This window comes from Amblyomma mixtum, chromosome 7 (assembly GCF_055824585.1).
Source record: "Amblyomma mixtum isolate Tamu chromosome 7, ASM5582458v1, whole genome shotgun sequence".
Taxonomy (NCBI): domain Eukaryota; kingdom Metazoa; phylum Arthropoda; class Arachnida; order Ixodida; family Ixodidae; genus Amblyomma; species Amblyomma mixtum.
In genome coordinates, this window is record NC_143018.1 from 94,392,327 (window position 1) to 94,412,104 (window position 19,778).

Genomic DNA, 19,778 nt, shown 5'->3' on the forward strand with positions numbered 1-19,778 from the left:
AAACTCGCCGATGGCTAGTGCATTGGTTTTCTGGGCAGTGTGTTCTTGTGGCATGGACTTTCCATTTAAAGTCATGCACTGTAGTAAAGTGCTAAGATAAGAGGGGGGGGAGGGGTCTTTAAACCGAAAGCCAAATTAGTGCCACGCAAGGTACCACACGGTCCCTCATCCATGCATTAAAGGCAGGCGTCTGGCGTAAGATGTGGAGCAACGGAAACGGGACAAGAAGGAGAGGCAGAGAAAGAAAACGGGGAGGGGGAAGGAAGAAGATGAATGGAGGCAGATGAGAGAGTGTAGACAGAGCCAGTGATACACCTGCCGTCGATGACATGATTTCGCTGAACGTAGCGTATCATCTACAGATGTCGCTATAAAAGGTGCTGCATAGATACTTGAGGACGGACGCCCAGCTCCAGGGGAATGTGCTGGGTCAGTCAACAGTTCTCAATCCACTGCGTCTTCTTTCGAGTGCTATAGTTGGGCAGTTACGACACCCCCGAAGCCTAAAATTTCTATAGAAGATAGGTAAAGTATTAATCTCACCTCTGAGAACCTTGATACTTTTATTGCTATCATAAGTGGCAGGCTATGTCGCTGAAAAGCACACCTTGTGACATGAGAACTTTCGACCACCACTGTACATCTCATACTGAAGGATAGGCTACGGTTATCATGCGAAAATCCTGAGCACGGCTGATTTACAAAATGTTTACCAGCTGGAGCCTCCTCTTCATACGTCCTCTGTCGCAGATGTATGTCATGGACGATATAAAATTCGTTTCAGTCTCAGTTCTGTCGATTACTCATTGTTACAGCGCCCCCAACGATTAAACATCAGTGCTTCGTTTCTTACCCGGCAGAAATCGTATTTATTACTGGTTGTGTTCTGGAGCTTCATTGCTCTCGTCCTCACATTTTCCGCGAACTTCCCGCTACCGTCGGCTACAGCATCTCCATACATATGCTCTTTGCCTGGCTGACTGCAGAGTAGCGTTCTGGTTTTAACGCAGCGTTTACTAAGATTGAGATAGCCATTTTCATCCCGCCGTTACTGGCTTTGTGACAGGCAAGGTTACTGCTGAAGGATGCAGCAGTACACACGAAAGTGACTCAGCGTCTTATGTTTAAGCGAGTGAAGCAACTGTCCATTAGAAAGAAGGTTTTAGAAAGAGGTCTGGGCATCAATGCCATCTAGTGGCGGTGTTCTTCATGCTGCGCTTTGTCTCCAGGATCCATTTATTCGATGCTGTCTATCCGAAATCGCCACTAGAAAGTGTACACTCGGCACTGAGCTTCCACATGCAATATTAACTATATTTTCTATCTCAGATATAATACGGAAGGCCAGCACTAAAAGCCAAGACGCGCTCCCTCGCCACCTAAAGAAAACACAAAGTGAACACATCAGTGCGAAAACAGTGAACCATCCACAGAAAAATAAACAATAATTATCCTATGTATGTTCAAGGCAGAAATCACAGGAAACATTTTCAGAGAAAACGTACCAGAAGTCAGGCAATTAAAAAATAAGAAAATGAGGTCATAATTTACAAGCGAAAGACAAATAAAGGAAGGATTGCTCTTTGAATGTCAATGATTGCGCAAAAACATTACGAACAAAAAAAAAGAACTAGTCCAGCAATGCAAAACCTGCCGTCATATAGCTGAACCTGGGTTTCGATCATGAACGAAGTAACAATCGCAGTAAACCTAAGACAGCAGTAGAGTTGGTAGTAAAAGCATGCTGTATCCAGAGGATAAAATTCATTCTGTAGACGCACATAAAATCACTTTTGTATTTAAACAAGCCGAAAACAAATCGCTGTCATAGCGAAAAAAAAAACATGCATATTTTGATGTTTGTTCCAGAGGAGGACCTTGTTTGCGCAGCAAATGCAAGCGGTGCAGTCTACGCCTGATCATCTGCTTTACCTGAGTGGTGCGACATACCGATGGGCTTCCTACCTCTGGGTAACGAGTGGGGTAATGCAATGCTTTGTTCTGTAAGGAAGCCACTTCGGTCATGCAACTGACACCATCCCTTATTTCCTCTTTATGCTTACTGGGGAAAAGATGGTCACTAAGGAGGCGGAGTTATAACGAATTCCACTCGTTGCTTTCTAAGCACACAAGACAAAGGAAAAGAGGTACTCTTTACAGCTTACATGACGCAGCCAACAGCCAACGAAATGAAGGAGCATAGGAGGTGTCTCTTTTTTTTTATGTGAAGAAAAAAACTGCATGCCGCCGAGTTTCGCGTCCGGTGCCGTACCAACTGCGCTACGGCGACGGCTGCATAATCTGCTGCTTTCGAGTATATTTATGCGTAGTGTAACCGGACATTTACAGTGTTCACCACCGCCACCGTCATCCTTAGCGGCGGACATAGTACGTCCTGTACAACCGCGAGTGCCACGTACGAATGTGGTCGGATGGTGAGAGCGGAAGCTGTGCAAGAACCCTCTTATGTGGAGGTCGTGGGTTCTGATTTCACCGGTGGCATGTGGTTGTTTTTTCTTCTCCTTAATTAATCGCACATTGATGAAAAACTACAAATTAAAAAAAGTTATCCCCTATGCTCCTTGGTTTTATTGGCTGTTGGGTTCCGTCATGTACGCCATAAGAGCATCTTTTTTCCCTTGACTTAGATGCTTAATAGTTTGACGATGGCCTCGAATCTGGCAGCCTTGATGCCTTAAGTAGCATAAGAGGGTTCTCGCACAGCTTCCGCCTTCACCGTTCGACCAGGTTCATACGGAGCACTAGCGGTAATACAAGGAGTACTACCTCCGCCGCTGTGGACGAGGGTGGCGCTGGTGAACACTCTCAAGGTTCGCTTACACTACACATAAATACTCCCGAAAGCAGCAGACTGGAAAGCTGTCGCCGTAGGTCAGCTGGTAGAGCTCAGGACGCGAATTTCGCCGGACGTGGGTTCGGATCCCACCTGCGTCGTGTGATTGCTTTTTCTCCGGCTTTTATAAATCTCCCATTGATGAAAAACTTCAAATTAAAAATAAACGACGTCCCCTATGCTCTTTGGTTTCGATGGCGGTTGGCTTCCCTCTTATTGATTTTTAGACGCCTGCCGAATATGGGCCGCAGCGACCAAGCACTCAACGGAGAGACCGAGTTCACCACAGAGCGTATGAATCCGAAACAGAGCGATCCAATCAATAACTACCAACAAAACACAAATATGCTCCTGCGGGGAGCCCCATGAAAATTATCTTTAGCAAATAGTTACGAAAAGTGTCCAGATAGCAACAGTTTACATGATCTGCCGACGAACATACCTGCACGATCCGACGACGCCGCAATAGCAATATAGAAAACGCCCAGTTATAGCCATAAAGTTATGCGATATCTTCGTATAACTTTCAGACACGACACCTAAAAACCTGCTATGCTATCAGCAAAGTAATGCACTCCTTGGTCGTGAATGGGCCTGGTAGCGCCCTGTGAACAATTAAACGGCTCCTGTCGATAATAACCTGAGCAGCGAGGCCTTTTTTTTTCTGGCGCAATTTTAATCATACCACGATGCTTATGTATAGGCGAATGACCGTAACAGCTTCCGAACTATGAAATATTTGCCACATACAGCCAATCACAACGTCCAGACCCATCCTTTGCACTTTACTTTCACCGCCCATAGCATACTGCGGGATTCATCTGCGACAAACCTACAAAGGCTCCCTCATTCTTTTTATCCTACTACGGACATCCTACAATGACGTAGCTGGTTAACAGAGACATTTAGCATCGCACGTACTGCGCCCGCGGCCGCTTACTGTGTACCGCGCGCCGCCCCTGCGCATGCGAAGAACCTCCTGATGGCGCCAGATGGCTCCAAAATGGCGCCCTTTTAGCATAGGGTGTAGAGATAGCGACACCGCTTAACACGCATCGCAAATCTTCAGTGCGCATACGTTGCTTGATTCCGTCGCGGCAGGAGTCTTCGCTTCGGGCACGGTTTAAGAATAATTTAGGTGTGACTGACGGTCCGCCGCGGCGGAGAGCACGGACATATTATGTTCGTCCTCTAGTACATGCGCCGACCACAGCGGCGAGGGGGCGCTTTGGAGCAGGGACCATTGGCTTGCGCAGCGGCGGACGCGGCTGAGCGGCGTGCCCGGCTTTCGGTGCCGTTTGAGTCTGTGTTTTTCAGTGTTTTCTGTTCCAAATCGGACGGAGGGCAAGCTACGGCTGCATTCTTTACTACGCCTCCGGTTTTTTGTGTAATAAAATGCGAAACGTAACCAGTTGCTCTACTTGTTTATCGGCCTTCAGCGTAAAAAAATAACTCGTTTGCTGAAGCAGCTCTCACATATGTGAAGACCAGAGGATGTCTTACTCATCATAACTTGAACATATTTTATCTTCTGAAGCAAACAGAACGGCTTTTTGTTGAATATGCATAATACCACACGGTGTACTGGGACACTATAGACGCGGTGATTGGTACATACACGGTGACGTTCCTATGTACTGATCACAAGCATGAAGTAATCGCACATCATCTCCACTATTATGTCAGCATCCGCATGAGGCAGCATTCTAATCAAACAAATGCAATAGTGACGAAGCAGTCTCAAGAAAAGACGAGACAGGCCAAGCTGTGTTCAACCTAGATGGTGGAGGTTCCATTACTCAGTGCATCCTCCTAATACACGGTTGCAGTGATCAAGATTGTTGTCACGGTCTTGCCTCTAGACTACACAAAAGTAGCCCCGCAAGTTGTGATTAATTGTGTTTTGTGCATAATCTAGGAAAAATACGCATTCATATCTCTCAGAAAGGGCATGTTTGTAGTAATAAATTTGTTTGTTCCACAGAATGGCTATTCAGGCCTCAATTGAACAAAAAATGCCAATTGTGTCGTTTAAGTTCCGGAAGCTAAACATGGGTATCAATGGATGCCGCATTGGAGGGCTCCAAATTTAGGCCACATCGAATCCTTCACATCACAGAGCATACGGGTACCTTTTGCGTTGTTTCGCGGCCGCCGCAGCCGGCATTGAACACTAGTTCTCCGGCTCAGTAGTTGAGCTTCCTGGACAATAAGGTATCCTCGGGCTTAAAATTCTGGAGGTCACGGGGTAAGCGAATGAAATAATTCAAGCTACAAACGGCAATCTGGCCTCTCTGTTTCTATGTGGAGGAATCACCTTTTTAAATATGCATGTACAGAGGCACACTAGATGTGACATGCCGTGGCCAAGTGGCGGCCAAGCAGGGAGTGAGCATGGTGTTCTCTGCTCCTTGCAAGCTGTCGGGACTGTGTTCGCGCATTTCTCGAGGCAGGGAAAGGAACCACGTTTGCACAACGCAGCATGAGAATCGCTTCACGACATGTGTCGCACAGGTGGTGTACAAGTTCCCCCTCACATGCGAGAGAGTTTACATCGGCCAAACTGGCCGGTGTATTAATGACCAGCTTCGTGAGCATCACTCCTCCCTGGGGCCCGGTGGCGGTGCAAACTTGCCTCGCCATTGCAATGAATGTGGCTGCTATCCTTTATTCAGCAATGCCACCATTCTTGGTAGAGGCAAGGGAAAACAGGAGCGGGAAATACTGGAGGCATATCATATCGGTTTGTTAGGCTCTGATTGTATAAGCACAACTTCGATGCGCCTACTTGAAAAAGAATTTGCTTTTTTAGGTCGTCCACGATAGTTTAGATTTCTTGTCTTTGTCTCTTTTGCGCAGTGATTAGTGATGATGCTGTTGCGCATGCTCTGCTGGCCTTGCTCGGACCATGTATTTTCCAATAAACTTCAGTTGTTAGTCCAGTCGTTGTGGTGTGTACACTCTTCTTGTCCGTCGTCTTGTGTGACTGGTTTTTTTTCCGTGTCCAGAAGTGGCTGGAATTATTCTCAACTGACACCCGCCAATCAAAGTTTAGGGTCGCAAAATATTTTACCTCTGCGCGTGCACGCCGGTCTTTTCTTGAGGGAGACAACACAGCTCAGCATCGTCGGTGTCGGTGCAAAAGATGAGATTGGCAGGAGTAATACCAGGGAAATTTAAACTGAATATTTTAGCGTCGCGTAGCTAAACGTGCACTGCACTAGCCATTAAAACGCCGTAAATGCACACTTGGTTTCCTTTCGGTCTCTGCGGTCATTCGTATAACGCTGGAGGCGTTCCGCAACACACCACACGAGCACGGGTTCTATTTCTGGCTGCGGAGGCAGTCTATCGGGCGGAATGCGGAAACGCCCTTGACGTTTGTCTGCATGTTAAAAAACCCCAGTTGGGCGAAGTTAAGCATGTTCTCTACACGGTGGGCATTATGACACAGCGTGTGCGCATTACACTGCTCAACCGATGTCGGAATGTAAGCGAAGGCTCTTTGGTCCAAATATGGGGGCGTGCGCGTTGCGGACGACCGTTTATATATGAGTCAGTATAGTTAACTATGCTCTCAGCATTCTTGTCTTTTGCAAAGAATTGTATTTTGTAAAAAATTATCAAAAATGTCCACATAGCCACAATTTACATGATCTGCTGGCGAACATACCTGCACGATCCGACGACCCCGCAATAGCATTATAGAAAACGCCCAGCTGTAGCCATAAAGTTGTACGATATCTTCGTATAACTTTCAGACACGTAAAAACCTGCGATGATATCAACAAAGCAATGAATTCCTTGGTCGCGAATTCACCTGCTAGTGCCCTGTGAACAATTAAACGGCTCCCGTCGATAACAACGTGCGCCGCGAGGCCTTTATTTTTCTCGCGCAATTTTAATCATACCACGATGCTTATGTATAGGCGAATGCTAAACGTAACAGCTTTCGAACTATGAAATATTTGCCGCACACAGCCAATCACAACGGCCAGAGACATCCTTTGCACTTTGCTTCCACGGCCCATAACAAACTGCGGAATTCGTCTGAGGCAAAGCTACGTAGGCTCCCTTATTCTTTTTATCCTACTACGCACATCCTACAGTGACGCAGCTGGTTAGCAGAGACAATTAGCATAGCACGAACTGCTCCCGCGGCCGCTCCCGCGCGCCATCTCTACGCATGCGCAGATTGTTCTGATGGCGCCAGATGGTATCAGGAAAACAGCCCTTTTAGCATAGGGTATACAAATAACTACCGCTTAACGCGTGTCGCAAGCCTTCAGTGCGCATACGTTGTTTGATTCCGTCGCGACAGGCGTCTGCGCTTCTGGCTAGGACCTCGCGCCCCCTAGGGCACTAGATGGCGCTGTGACAGCGCGCGGTGTGGTTAACGGTAGAGGTGCGATCTGCGCACCTCTACCGTTGTGCGTGCCGAGGTGCGTGCGCACCTCTGCGCACCTCTGCCGCACCTCTTCTGCAGCACGCGCCCGCTATACAGCCGCTCATTGCCGCTGGTAGCAGCGGCAGGGGGCGGTAAGTACTGTTTGGAGGAAGCTTTTTAACCTACCATGTGAAAGTCTCTGCTGAAATCAGCGCCACCGCATCTTCCAGATGTCGCAGCCTGAAGGAATATGAAGGTTTAATACGTATACTGTAGCCTGATTTCAGGTGGCATGTCAGCCACGTTAATGCTGAGAATGCAAGGAAAATCTTTACTACCCCGTTAGTGATAGTAGCTGCTTCAGTACTGGCACCCCGCAGTTTCGGCGTGCTAAACTTCTCTTTCACGAAAACGCCTTGAACAGCGTTATGCGGTAGATCATGGCGTAGAAGGACGACGCGTGTAATTTGGGAGCGACTGACTGACCACAGAGACAATGCCCAGCGAAAAAAGCGACGCTGTGGCGGTCAGCCAACCATGACCACCATGCCACAGTGATACTCGCATCTGTGCTATGAAATGGTAAACGGGTGACAATGTTATTTGTAATGGGACATGACAATGATAAATAATGAGAAACGTCACCGCTGCGGTGACCGCAGGGAGACGCGACGATGATGCCAAGCCGAACCGATGGAAGTACTACGATGGAAATCTGCCATGTCCCGTGAGTAGTGAGGTGAGAGGCTTCAGCGGGGGAAACGTGTTGGGAATGTTGTGAACGCTCGGTATCCATGTGTAAATTCCAGTGCTTTCTTTGTGTTCTCTCCACCAGTGAAGCACCAAATGTCTAGGCTCAAACTCTTATTATGCTTTTGTCGTCTGTTGAAGGGCCAGCGTTGAATGCTTCAACATGTGCACATTCATTTAAAGACTACTCTCTCCCTCACGCAGTTCACAGGTGGCCTCACTAGAACACTGGCAATGAAAAGCTCTAGAATTTACCTGATTGAAGTGCGACCAGAACACTCGCTCCCTGGAGGCGAACAGCAGGAGCTCGATGAATGGTAGGTGGACGATGTAGATACCGAACGACAGCTTGCTCAACGGCACGAACACGTCGATGGAGAGGAACCTAGCGACAAAGCCTGTAAAATAAAACACACACGTGCCAACTGCCCTTCAGACTGTCGAAAAATATAGTAATAGGCCTAGTACTGGTTGCAAAATGCTGTTATTAGCTGCTTTTATCCTTTATAGTTTGTCAATTAAAGGTGCATTGAAGAAGATTCCCAACTTGTCTTTTTGCCGTTGGAATTCGATCGACACGTTCCTAGCATTCTTAGAAACTGTGACTTATTGCCCTGTGTGGCCAATTTCCCTAATTAAATCGAATTAACGCCCGGTTCCAACCTTTACTTTTTGAATTCTCCCCCGTACGGTGGGCGGAGTCGACCAACGCGTGAAGTGCCTTTAAGCCAGCTCCGTGGAGGCTTTGCTTTCGCTTTATTTTCCTTTTGGTCTCCATGATTAAATAGTTTCATTCGCAGATAATATAGCCGCAAAATAAGCCCGCAGAAATAAAATACGCGCGGACTATTTGCTACTACGGACTACTAACGTATTACTCCGCCGATGGCAGAGCGGCAAGCCGCCACGGGACTGGGTGAAAGGCACTCCACGCGTTGGTCGACTCCGCCCATCGTACGGGGGAGAATTAAAAAAAAATAAAGGCAGGAGCCGGACGTTAATTCGATTTAATTAGGGAAATCGGCCACACAGGGCAATAAATCGACGTTCCTAAGAAAGCTCGGAACGTGTATATCGAGTTCCTGCGGCAAAAAGACAAGTTCAGATTCCTCTTCAGTGCCCCTTTAAGCTTTTATTAACCTAACTATCGGCTTCAATGCCGCATGTTCAAGCAATCTCACCCCCTCGGCCCGTGGCGCAGGTCAGCGTGATCCACACGAGGGAGACGGACCATAGAAACTGGCTGCAAAATGCAGCCAGCACATTTCCGGCCACGGTGGTGGGTTGTGGACTCGTGTACCAGGCTAACTTCATGAAGACGCAGCACAACATGCCGCCCGCCGTCGCGCACCAGCCCACTATCTGTACGACCTGGTAAAGAGAAAGGAACACCGCAAATGACAATTACCAGGACTCAACGTCGTATAGCAAGTGAACAATATGCGATTAGTATTGGCTCGTGAACTCCAAAACGCCGAATTAGTTTTAGTGCTTTCCATAGGCGACTATCGCCACCTGTCGAAGCCGTGTTGGGTAGAATGCAGATATGCTAAAATGTGCAAGAGTGGCTCAGCTACTAGCTAGCATTGTAGTCTAGACAAGAAAATTTTTCACGGCAGCTCTTTCAGGCAAAGAAAACCACTACAGGAGAGGGTACACTAACGTAAGGTGAGATGTTGATAACTGTATGCTATTTTGCAGCCAATAAGGTAATATTTCTTTTCATACAGATAAGGCGGAGGACGCCACTGTGCGTATATGTCCCATCTGCGGCTATAGCTGGAGTGGGAACAATAAGAAGCACAAAACGACAAGGAATAAAAGTAGATAGGGCGCAGAGTGCATCAAAGCAAGACTGCCAAAAGTGGAGTCCTGCTTGCAAGCAGGACTGCAAGTAAGACTACGAGAGCAAAAAAAAATTAATACAGTGATCCAAGGTCAAATAACGAAAAAACAACTAAACGCTCAGTTGCCAGCGACAATACTATGAAAAAGATAAAAACACATTGAGCGTATATGAGCGCAGCGGTGGCCTTGGCTTATTCAGGGTGAAATTCTTGTGAATTGGGTCTTTGACCCCATCTTGAGCAAGCCAGAATACCTTGTGCCATGGCGCTCTTTGCCCGAAGATGCCCTTGCTCCATAAAAATTCGCTATCATCATCATCACATTAGGCGTATAGGAGCAAGCGTGTTGAACAAAAGAAATACAAGAGAGCTATTGTTGTGCAGAGTGCGCAGATATAGGGTAAAATGTCTACGCATTGTTTTGTTTCCCAATTTTCAACAATAACTGATGTCATGTAAGCGAGCGAATCCCACTTGGACGCCGTTATATGGGTCGAGAGAACTGGGAAGCAACTGTATTTGAACACGATAGGGCATAGATAATGAGGTAGGTGCTAAGTTCATTACTGCTGCTTTTTCTATGAAGGCGTAGCAAAAAATTCGTATTTACTTTCAGCTAGTCACAAAACTTATCAACATAGGAATGAAAATTTTTGATGAATCTATGTCACGGCGTTGTGAAAGGGTACTTACAGAGGAATAACTCGGTCTAGATGGTAGTTCATTATACAAAAGCACGCCAGGCTGACACTTAGAACACAAAAACGCGTACAAGGAGCGGCATACAAAGGATGCGCCTACTTTCCACCGCTTTTATTACTCGTCGAATGGCTCTTTTTATACACAAACGCTTAATGATGTGATTTGAGGTTGAATGCAAACCAAGCAAATTCCGCAAACAAAAGAGCACTCCATCACTCCTCCTTGAAGCCACCTTATGAACCCAACCATTCATTTCCGCCATCTTCGAGAGCAACTGACACAGTACTGTCACAATTTTTTGTTCCGGCGGTCGTGATCTTGAAGTGTTCGATAATCAACCTTTCAGTTTTGGTTTTCGAATGACGTAGGATACTAGAAGCATCGAGGTGAATTCGCACTCTGTGAATTGCTCTACAGATATTTTTCAAGATGACGGGATCACACTAGTGGAGAAAAGACTATTGAAATATTATCGCAACATATCGGTACGTCTTTTCATTGTTTCAAGCGACGGCGCGTGACTGTGACCTCAGGAATCGGACATAAAGCACGGCAGTGTATAAGGATGTAATTAAATGAAAAAGAACAATTTCTATATATTGCTGGCCCAAAAATTCAGTTGCAGACGTGAATACTTAAGACGAATACTGCAAATTTTTGTGCTTTAAAAAAATCGAGCTGACGGCTTAGGTTTTCATCAAGAGGACAAGATTGCAGAAGGAAAAATTAGTGTCTACAAATTCATAAAAGATTAAAGCGGTCATTTTACTCACATTTCATAATACAGTGCTTCTGCAAGCACTAAAGAGTTAGCAGGTACCACAGGTTACTGGTTATGCCCCGGAGTAGTCATTCACATCATTATTATTGGTAGTATGAATGATAATAGTAATTATTCAGTTCACACAAACACGTTCCATCCAGCTCGCATAAGCATTAGGCAGCTTCTGTGCATAACTGGGGAGACCAGTGGAATTACGTATCATGTACCTTAAGAAATCACCAGTGTTAGAGATAAAATGCCACGTATAAAATGAACACTTGTATAAAAAGAAGTACAATTTTCTAAAAGACGGCCTCATCGTTTGGCCGCAACCCACCTTGGACAACTTGCGCTCCCTGAAGTTCTCCATGATGAGGCAAGCGATGCATCCGCTGAAGTAGCACATGCCGTGACAGAAGGGCCATTGGTAATATTTATTGATGGTATTTAATGTTCCTCTGCAAAACAGAAAAAAAAACATTATGTGCATTTCCGTGACTTAAACAAAAACAGACAGTTTTGGTGTAGCCTGCAATCCATCTAGTTCCGCTGTACGACTTTTTTATGTCTTGCGTGCCTGTGCATTGAATTTCCGCTGGATTGGCCAGACTATGATCCCAATGTCGCTCGATCAACGAGCGCTCTACATGCTACAAGTTAGTTATTTTATTGATTTATTGATGTGGAAATAAATAACTTAACTTTTACCACGTAAGAGATCTAGTTGTTTGAGCGACGCTGGGATCTTATTGGCCCACCACAAATACTATTAACAATAGACCAATCATATTATTTCAAAATAGTAGTGCTATATATTCATGAAAGAGATGTTCCACAAACCGCATTTCCAGTGCTCTATCGCCTGTTGTTCCCAGGGCGCCGCGTTCAGAGCGCATTACTTTGTCGGGTATGAAGAAGGCTGCTGCCACCGTTACCCTATCCCCCACAGTGACAGAAGACCTTCAAGATTTCGTGGCCAACACGATGCTGATTCTTGAGGAATTTGAAACACTGATAGTGACAGGTGGGTCATTCTTTCTCGTTCCAAGCGAACTGAGCCGAACATCATTCCGAAATAGCGATTATGTTGACGCTGTAACCAACAGGCCACCGTTGGCAATATAGTTCGAAAGCATTTCAGGAAAAAAACAACCTTCCACAACGGAATTCCAGCCAACGCCATTGCCAGTCGAGCAGCTTCGTTTCTCGATACCTCAAAACAATAAAGGCAATTCTCGCCCTGTACGCTCTGATAAGTATATAGCATATATGAGGCCCCTTTGAGTGCGTTCGTAGTTGCTGGGTAAAAGAGCAGGGGGGTACCCAAGCCCACTGGTTGTACTATGGATAACAAAAGTGGTATATTCGACGCGGCGGGAGCCGGAGCAACAGAAAAATGCGTTGCATCACCATCTACAGGCGGTATCTGAGATCGAGACAGCCAGTACGTGACCTTTATTATCAGCAGGCATGTCCCTTGGCTCGTTTCAATGTTTCGTGCTTTAGCTCGCCAAAATGCCGCAGTTTTCCGTTGCTCCGGCTCCCGCCGCGTGTAGTATAACCACTTTTGTCTCCGATTGTGCATCTTCCTTTCAGGGGTAATAGTGAATTCAATTCTTAATTAGCTTTTAAATCTTGCCTAGGATGAAATTGATTCCTATAGGTCTATATTTTTCGATGCCTACTTTGTCTTTAGCGTTTGCTTTGGATATGAATATTATTCTTGATTTTCTTCAGTATTTACAAAAATATCCCAATCTAAGGCAAGCTCTGAATATTAGTTTAGTTTTATAGGGATTTAATGTCCCAAATCGACTCAGGCTGAGGGACGTCGTAGTGAATGGCTCCGGAAATTTCTACCACCTAGGGTTTCTTAACATACAGTCACATCGCACAATACACGGGTCTGTCGAATTTCGCCTCTATCGAAATTCGACCGCCGCGGCCGGGGTCGCATCCGCGTCTTTCTGGTCAGCAGCCGACCTCCATAACCGCTTAGCCACCGCGGCGGCCGTGTACTGAATATTGTGATAAAGAAAGACTTGTGTGCGGTATACAGCGCTTGTAGCAATTTCGTACAAATATTATCAGGACCAGGCGTCACTTCAGTTCTCGTACGTTTCCCCAACTCGTCCACCTTTCCCTCGGTGAAGGGTATGTCGTTGCCCTCAGCTTCCCAGGGTGTCGGTCATTCTATGCTCATGTCTTCACCCGTTCCCTCGTTTCTTCCTCTTCTATTACATCTCGGCCTTCTCTCTGTTTTCTTACTGTAACTTCTTCCAACGTTTCCGTTAGATAAAAAAGGAGTCAGGCATGTAGTGTATTGTCCGTCTAAAGCCACTGTTTGTTCTCCGTTGTTTCTGACCCTGCTTCCGATTATCTGTAGTGTCCTAAGCTTTAAACGTGCCAATTTGTCGGGTAACGTAAAATAGTTCTTTGTCACGTTACAACAAATTTGTCCCAATTTCTTTTTTTTTGTCTCTGTTATCATGTTGTTGAAGCTTGTGTGTTTCTTACAATGCAGTTTGTATTTTACCATTGCCTTTTTCATACCCAACAATTCTGGGCAGATGCGTTTTTGAGCAGAAAACCGGATAGGAACGCAACGTTTTTCGTGTAATGAGAGATTTCAATTAAGGTTTTTCCTACCGTCAAAAAAGCACTCGCCATTGATTTTCTATGCAAGTCTTAACTGTTCGATGAGATCGATGGGAACACTTCAAAAAAAAAAAATGATTTTCCTACATATCAGAGGAATGGACCATTACCCACATTATTTGCGTCATCTTACAATTTTCCACTTTTGAAAATTTTTGTGCCATAATGCCGGACATGCATATCTCTTTCTGCCGCCGCGGTGGCTCAGTGTTTATGGTGCTCGGCTGCTGACCCGAAAGACGCAGGTTCGATCCCGGCCGCGGCGGTTGAATTTCTTTGGAGGAGAAATTCTAGAGGCCCGTGTACTGTGCGATGTCAGTGCACGTTAAAGAACCTCAGGTGGTCGAAATTTCCGGAGCTCTCCACTACGGCGTCTCTCATAGCCTGAGTCGCTTTGGGACGTTAAACTCCATAAACCAACCATATCTCTTTCTCATTGCTCGCAATCTTTGCCTTTGCATTTCTAGATCTTCGTTCCACAATGCGTTTGCGTTATGCTACAACGTTTCTTTTCCGTGTTACGTTTGTGATACATTACCTGTATCTTTCCATTCAATGTCAGTGGTAGTGATTATCATGCATTAGGTTAGGGCAACCTAAAAGAAATAGAAATACTAAGCCCCTGCCTGCACCACATACGTACAACAGGCTTAATATAATTTGAAGATTAAAGAAAAGGCCCGTGGAAAAAGGTAATTTACCACCCGTAGGCGGGGAAAAAGAAAAAAATGGGGGGGGTGGGGAAGCTACTGTAGTGACCCACAGCCGGGGGAGCGGGCCCGGGGAGCATCCCCTGATCTCCCCTGGAAAGTAGTAGAAAGGATGGGCAGAATGGATGGGATGAATGGTTGTCAGGAAATGGGTTATGGGATTTAGGGTGGGAAAGGGGACAGCGAGTTGTTTTATCTGATCCTTCAACTGTCTCGACTCCATTTCTGGCCTGCCTGGCCACGGTAGGGAGAGCATCGAGATTGCCCAATGGTGCGGTCCCGCTCACTAGATGCCCGACCACCCACCATACGCAACGGGCCCCGACCGATGGAGAGTGGAAAAGACACTCACTCTGGTGTGGCCCCGGGAATGATCACGAATGGCTGGATCTCAGGACGACTGGCCAGCGTCCACGCAGCGCCCGCAAAGCTGAGCAGTCCCAGCAGGACGCAGGCGCCCAAGGCCAGCATTCTCCGGCTGAGCAGAAGTAATGCGTGGCTCTTAAGAAAGTGGAGAGAGCTCTTAGACCCAGTCGCTGCAGGATTGACATCAGACCCTCGTTATTACAGCGGACATTTAATTTCCTTTTCTAGAACACTGCCACTAGCGGTACTACTGCTAAAGAATCAGTGGCTTTCCATGTCGCAGTATATTTACCCGTATTGGGGCTAATGGCAATACAGTGCTAATAAGTGTTACAGTTCAGAAAGTGCGTTGTTTTAATGTCTCTTCCGCTTCCCCATCTCTTGTCTCCTTCTCCGAGCACGGGACCGCGAACCTGTTTCGTTACATTTCTCCTCAGACATTTCAAGATGGTGAGCAAAGCAATAAACGGGGTGATCGCCGGTTCTTCAACCCGATTTGCACTTTTCATCGTAGTCACAGGAAGACGCAATTTGTGCACAGTGACGATACTTCTTGTGCAGGGACGCGCTCCCTTTTTTTTTAAATTGGGGAGCTTTTAACGGCTCTCAACCCGCACCTTCTTGTTTCCAAAAAGCCGCACTTCATAAAAGTAGTGCCACTTATATCATTTTGTAAAAAAATGGTGTATGCCAGTCGAAATGTCTCATCTAATATGCAATATAATCACACAGGTGTGTGTGTCCAGCCGGAAAATTTTAAGCCTGTCAGTACGCCCCGTATTTCACGTGCTTAAAGGGGTTTATGACGTTCTCTTTGCCCTGAGCCGTACACAAAAGCAACAAAAGCCAGTTTAATCTGGATAGTGGCATCACAAAGCGGGTGGGGCGGTGCTGACCGTACCGGGAGCACCGCTGAGAGACAGCGTAGCTGCAGATCGGGATAGAAACCAGGCGCTTTGTGAAGTGTTCTCGATGTGCTCCGACGGTTCGTGCATTATTTAGTCCCGGATGATTGCAACTGATTTTTAGATTACATACTTGTTTAGGGCACTCAGAAATTCTTTATACTGCATGACTAATTTTTTCTCTCCTCTTAGACTTCTAAATGATATTGAAAGGTTTTCAGGTATCAATGAAAAATTGCTTCACTGGCTGTTTATCTTTTGCTTGGCTATTCCTTCAGGCGCCGCTGAAGTTTTTTACAATGTGTACGGGTAGCCTTTGCGATCGCGATGTTCGATAAGGTGACGTTCTAATTTACTTTTTGTTCAAAAATGCTTTCTTTGCTAATCGTACCGAAATGAATACGCACAAAACCATTACAAACGCAGCTATTGTATTTGGCATTATCTGCTATCGTTCAAGCGACTACAGTGTCTCGTTTCTAATCTCATGCAACCAGAGTGTCCGATATTAGGGTTAGACCTCAAACGTAGGTGAAAACATTGTTGCAAAAATTAAATTAAACAGAGAACAGCCTACAGGTACTCAGCAAAAGGTGCCTGAGAGATTGCGCCAAAAAAGCAACAATTTTGAAAGACCCTTCTTTAAATGCGGTTTCTAAGCTACGAAGACCGCAAATCAATGGCGAGTAAAACAATATCAATCAATTCGTTTGCCCAGAATGCAATACTGGTACGATTATTTACACAGGTGAACTTTCTAAATCCCTACGCGCTGCGATGAAGACGGCGTAGTGGAGGACTGCGGATTATTTTTGAGACCCTAGGACCAACCGCGGTGCAAATGTCACTGCACACCCGAAGAGGCAGTGAATGCGTCCGCAGCGTCTGGGATGCGATCCGACCACCTCAGCTTCGAAGCTAAACGTCACAGCAATTCACTTACCCAGATAGTAACATCACAGTACTCTTTTTAGTTACTTATATATTGCTTGATTCATAACGTTTGTGCAAAGCCAGAATACCTGACCGGGAATTCTGGAGTCACTTGCTCAGCTCGTTTAGATTATCAACAGGCATGAGCGGCACACGAATATTCCGGTATATATGATTTTGTATCCTTAATTACACGATATTACCACATAAAAATTCACCTTTTGAGTAACAGCAAAGTGGGAAGGGCGACGACGAAGAGCTGAAAGTCCGCCGAGAGAAACCATATGTGGCCAAGCAGGATCTGTCATTGGAAAAGAAAAAAAAAGAGTGTACTTAACACTACTCCATCGCTCATGCAGTAGATCATATGCCCTCAAAATAAAAGCTAAACCGGAAATCACGAACTTCATCATGTGATCTTTGCCAACTTCCGGTTCTTTTTTGTGCGCATGGTTTCTTTTTTCGCAAGTGCGCCCTCAGCCAATCGGCACATGGCGCCCTTTAGGCTATTTGAACATGCGCACTGACGGCCAACGGGAGGCGAAAGGGTAACGAGGTGGTACATCCGACGCAAAACGTATACTTTGTCGTATAAAGCGGCCTGCCGGCGCCAAAGGTGTTCCGAGAGAAGCGTCTTGCCTTAATGAGCGGTATGATTTGAACTGGCCGGCACCGCACTGCTCGGAAGACTAGAGCGCCTATAGAGGTAGATAAGACGCGCGTCTTCTGAACACCCAACTAGCGCTGAGACTCGCCGCAGCATTTCGGTGAGTGTGAGGACGAGCGAAATGTAAGCGATAGGCGGCCTCAGATGAATCCGGGATGGGTTCGTGCTCGGTACATGAAGTCAGAGAGAGCTCGTAAACGGGTGGAAGGTGGAATAGACGACGAACGTGCTTAGGGCTCTAGCTGAAACGAGCTGCCCGAAAAGATCCCGCAGATCCCAAGATCCAACTAAACGTCTCGTCGATATCTAGGCCGAGGAACGTATGTACGAACCTTGAGCAGGTCGTGCTGTCCGAGCTGTCTCTGAAAGATGACAGTGAAGGCGGGAACCGTTCAGAGCGATTCATTACAGGGCAGATGATAAACGCCCGTTCCTGGAAATCGAGGGCCGTTTGCTGATGATGGCACTGAAGCTGGGAGATACAGAGGGGACAGGAACCGAAAAGTATGTGGGAGAGGACTGCCGTCGAGGAAAGCGGCTTCGATTGGAGAGCAAGAACTCAAGAGATCCTGACCTAGTCATTCAGTGCATTTAAAGGTCGAGAAAAGTGCAACACCGAATAGGCTCCAGTGCGCTATGATGAAACGACAGAATGCAAATTAAGCGAATGTTTTGTTCGTCTCTGAGCGTCAGCCAGATGTCCGCATAGAGGGAACGAATCCACTGCCGTAAAGGCTCGTCCTGCATCCAAGCGCCTAGAGAGTAGAATGGACGTTTTTAGCATACCGGAGATATATTCCAATTCACCATACCGGAGACTTACTACCCGAGACATATACGGGCTTACCGAACGCCTCCTGCGAACGCGCAGTGGCTCCGCCTGGCCGCATGCATGGCACTGCGCGTGCGCGGAACGCGTCCGGTAGACCTGTATACCTCTTCGGTATTAGGCCTCCATTATGCTAAAAACGTCTAATAACGAAACTGGAGTGGAGGTGCAACCGCCGCTTCTATTTGGATTAACTTCAAAACAAGAAAAAGTGTGGACGGGTGATCATAGGATGTGATGCGAGAAATCCGTGTAAGCTGTACTGGTTTTACTTTACACTTAATTTCATTTCAGCTTTTACTATTATCGATTCCTACTCCGTCTTAGAATTTGATTTTACCTTCGCCTCTTTGTTCTACTGCAGCGTGGACTTCAGGGGAGAAAAGGCCTGGAGGATGAAGGTGGATGTGCTTTGAATGGAGTTTGTAGTTAAGGGATTCATTTTCACCGGTGGATGCCCGTAAGTGCACCCACTGAAGAGTGCTTCCTCCGGCGTATGCTCCGGCGAAGGAGAGAATCGTTGCGCGTCCTACCTGACGCAAACATGATGGTATATCAAAAGTTATTTATATTGCCCCGATTTTGGAACTTCTCCCGGATCCTGGCCAATGGCCCTCTTGAGAGAACGGCTTTGATCGGCCCGACATTCTGTGCATTTAAATTACGTCTGTTTGCGTCGTACCTGACGCAAACATGATGGTGTATCAAAAGTTATTTATATTGCCCCGATTTTGGAACTTCTCCCGGATCCTGGCCAATGGCCCTCTTGAGAGAACGGCTTTGATCGGCCCGACATTCTGTGCAATTAAATTACGTCTGTTTGCGTCGTACCTGACGCAAACATGATGGTATATCGAAAGTTATTTATATTGCCCCGATTTTGGAACTTCTCCGCTCATCTTGGCCGATGGCCCTCTAGAGAGAACGGCTTTGATCGGCCCGACATTCTGCGCATTGAAATTACGTCTGTATGAAAGAGAACTCTTCGCTCACAGTCAAGGAAGTTTCACTGGCACAGCTGTGTCAGTGAGACTTGAATTTTTCTCTATGAGGCTGAGCGGAAATTTCTTTCATATCTACTCCGATAAGATTGGGGCTGGTTTGTTTCTTGGTGCCTTGTACACGCGCGATTCAGCAGGAAGGGGCTATATATGTCGACTGCTTTCACCTGATTCATCATCATTGATCATCATTTATTTACCCGTAAAGGCCCTTGGCTTACGGTATTACATAGCGAGGGTGGGGGGGGGGGGAGATAAGTCGTTACATCATACAGTGGTCGGTAACATCAGCAAGAAATACAAGGTGCAGGGTTCATGTTAAGCATTAACATCATCAACATTATCAAAATTGTCCACATTAAGAAAGACACAGCCGCTCAAGAACAACATGGAGAAAGATAAGAAA

At 46.3% G+C, this 19,778-nt stretch overlaps 1 protein-coding gene across 1 annotated transcript in view; it reads right to left on the reverse strand.

The window, feature by feature from the left end:
• Positions 1-19,778, reverse strand: part of LOC149336886 (nose resistant to fluoxetine protein 6-like) — a 52,159-nt gene that overhangs the window by 2,253 nt on the left and 30,128 nt on the right. The window contains exons 10-14 of the mRNA XM_089553182.1: positions 17,094-17,176; positions 15,024-15,149; positions 11,641-11,761; positions 9,173-9,362; positions 8,247-8,389 (exon numbers count right to left, since the gene is read on the reverse strand). Coding sequence (XP_089409308.1) covers positions 8,247-8,389; positions 9,173-9,362; positions 11,641-11,761; positions 15,024-15,149; positions 17,094-17,176 — 663 coding nt within the window. The remainder of the gene's footprint in view (positions 1-8,246; positions 8,390-9,172; positions 9,363-11,640; positions 11,762-15,023; positions 15,150-17,093; positions 17,177-19,778) is intronic.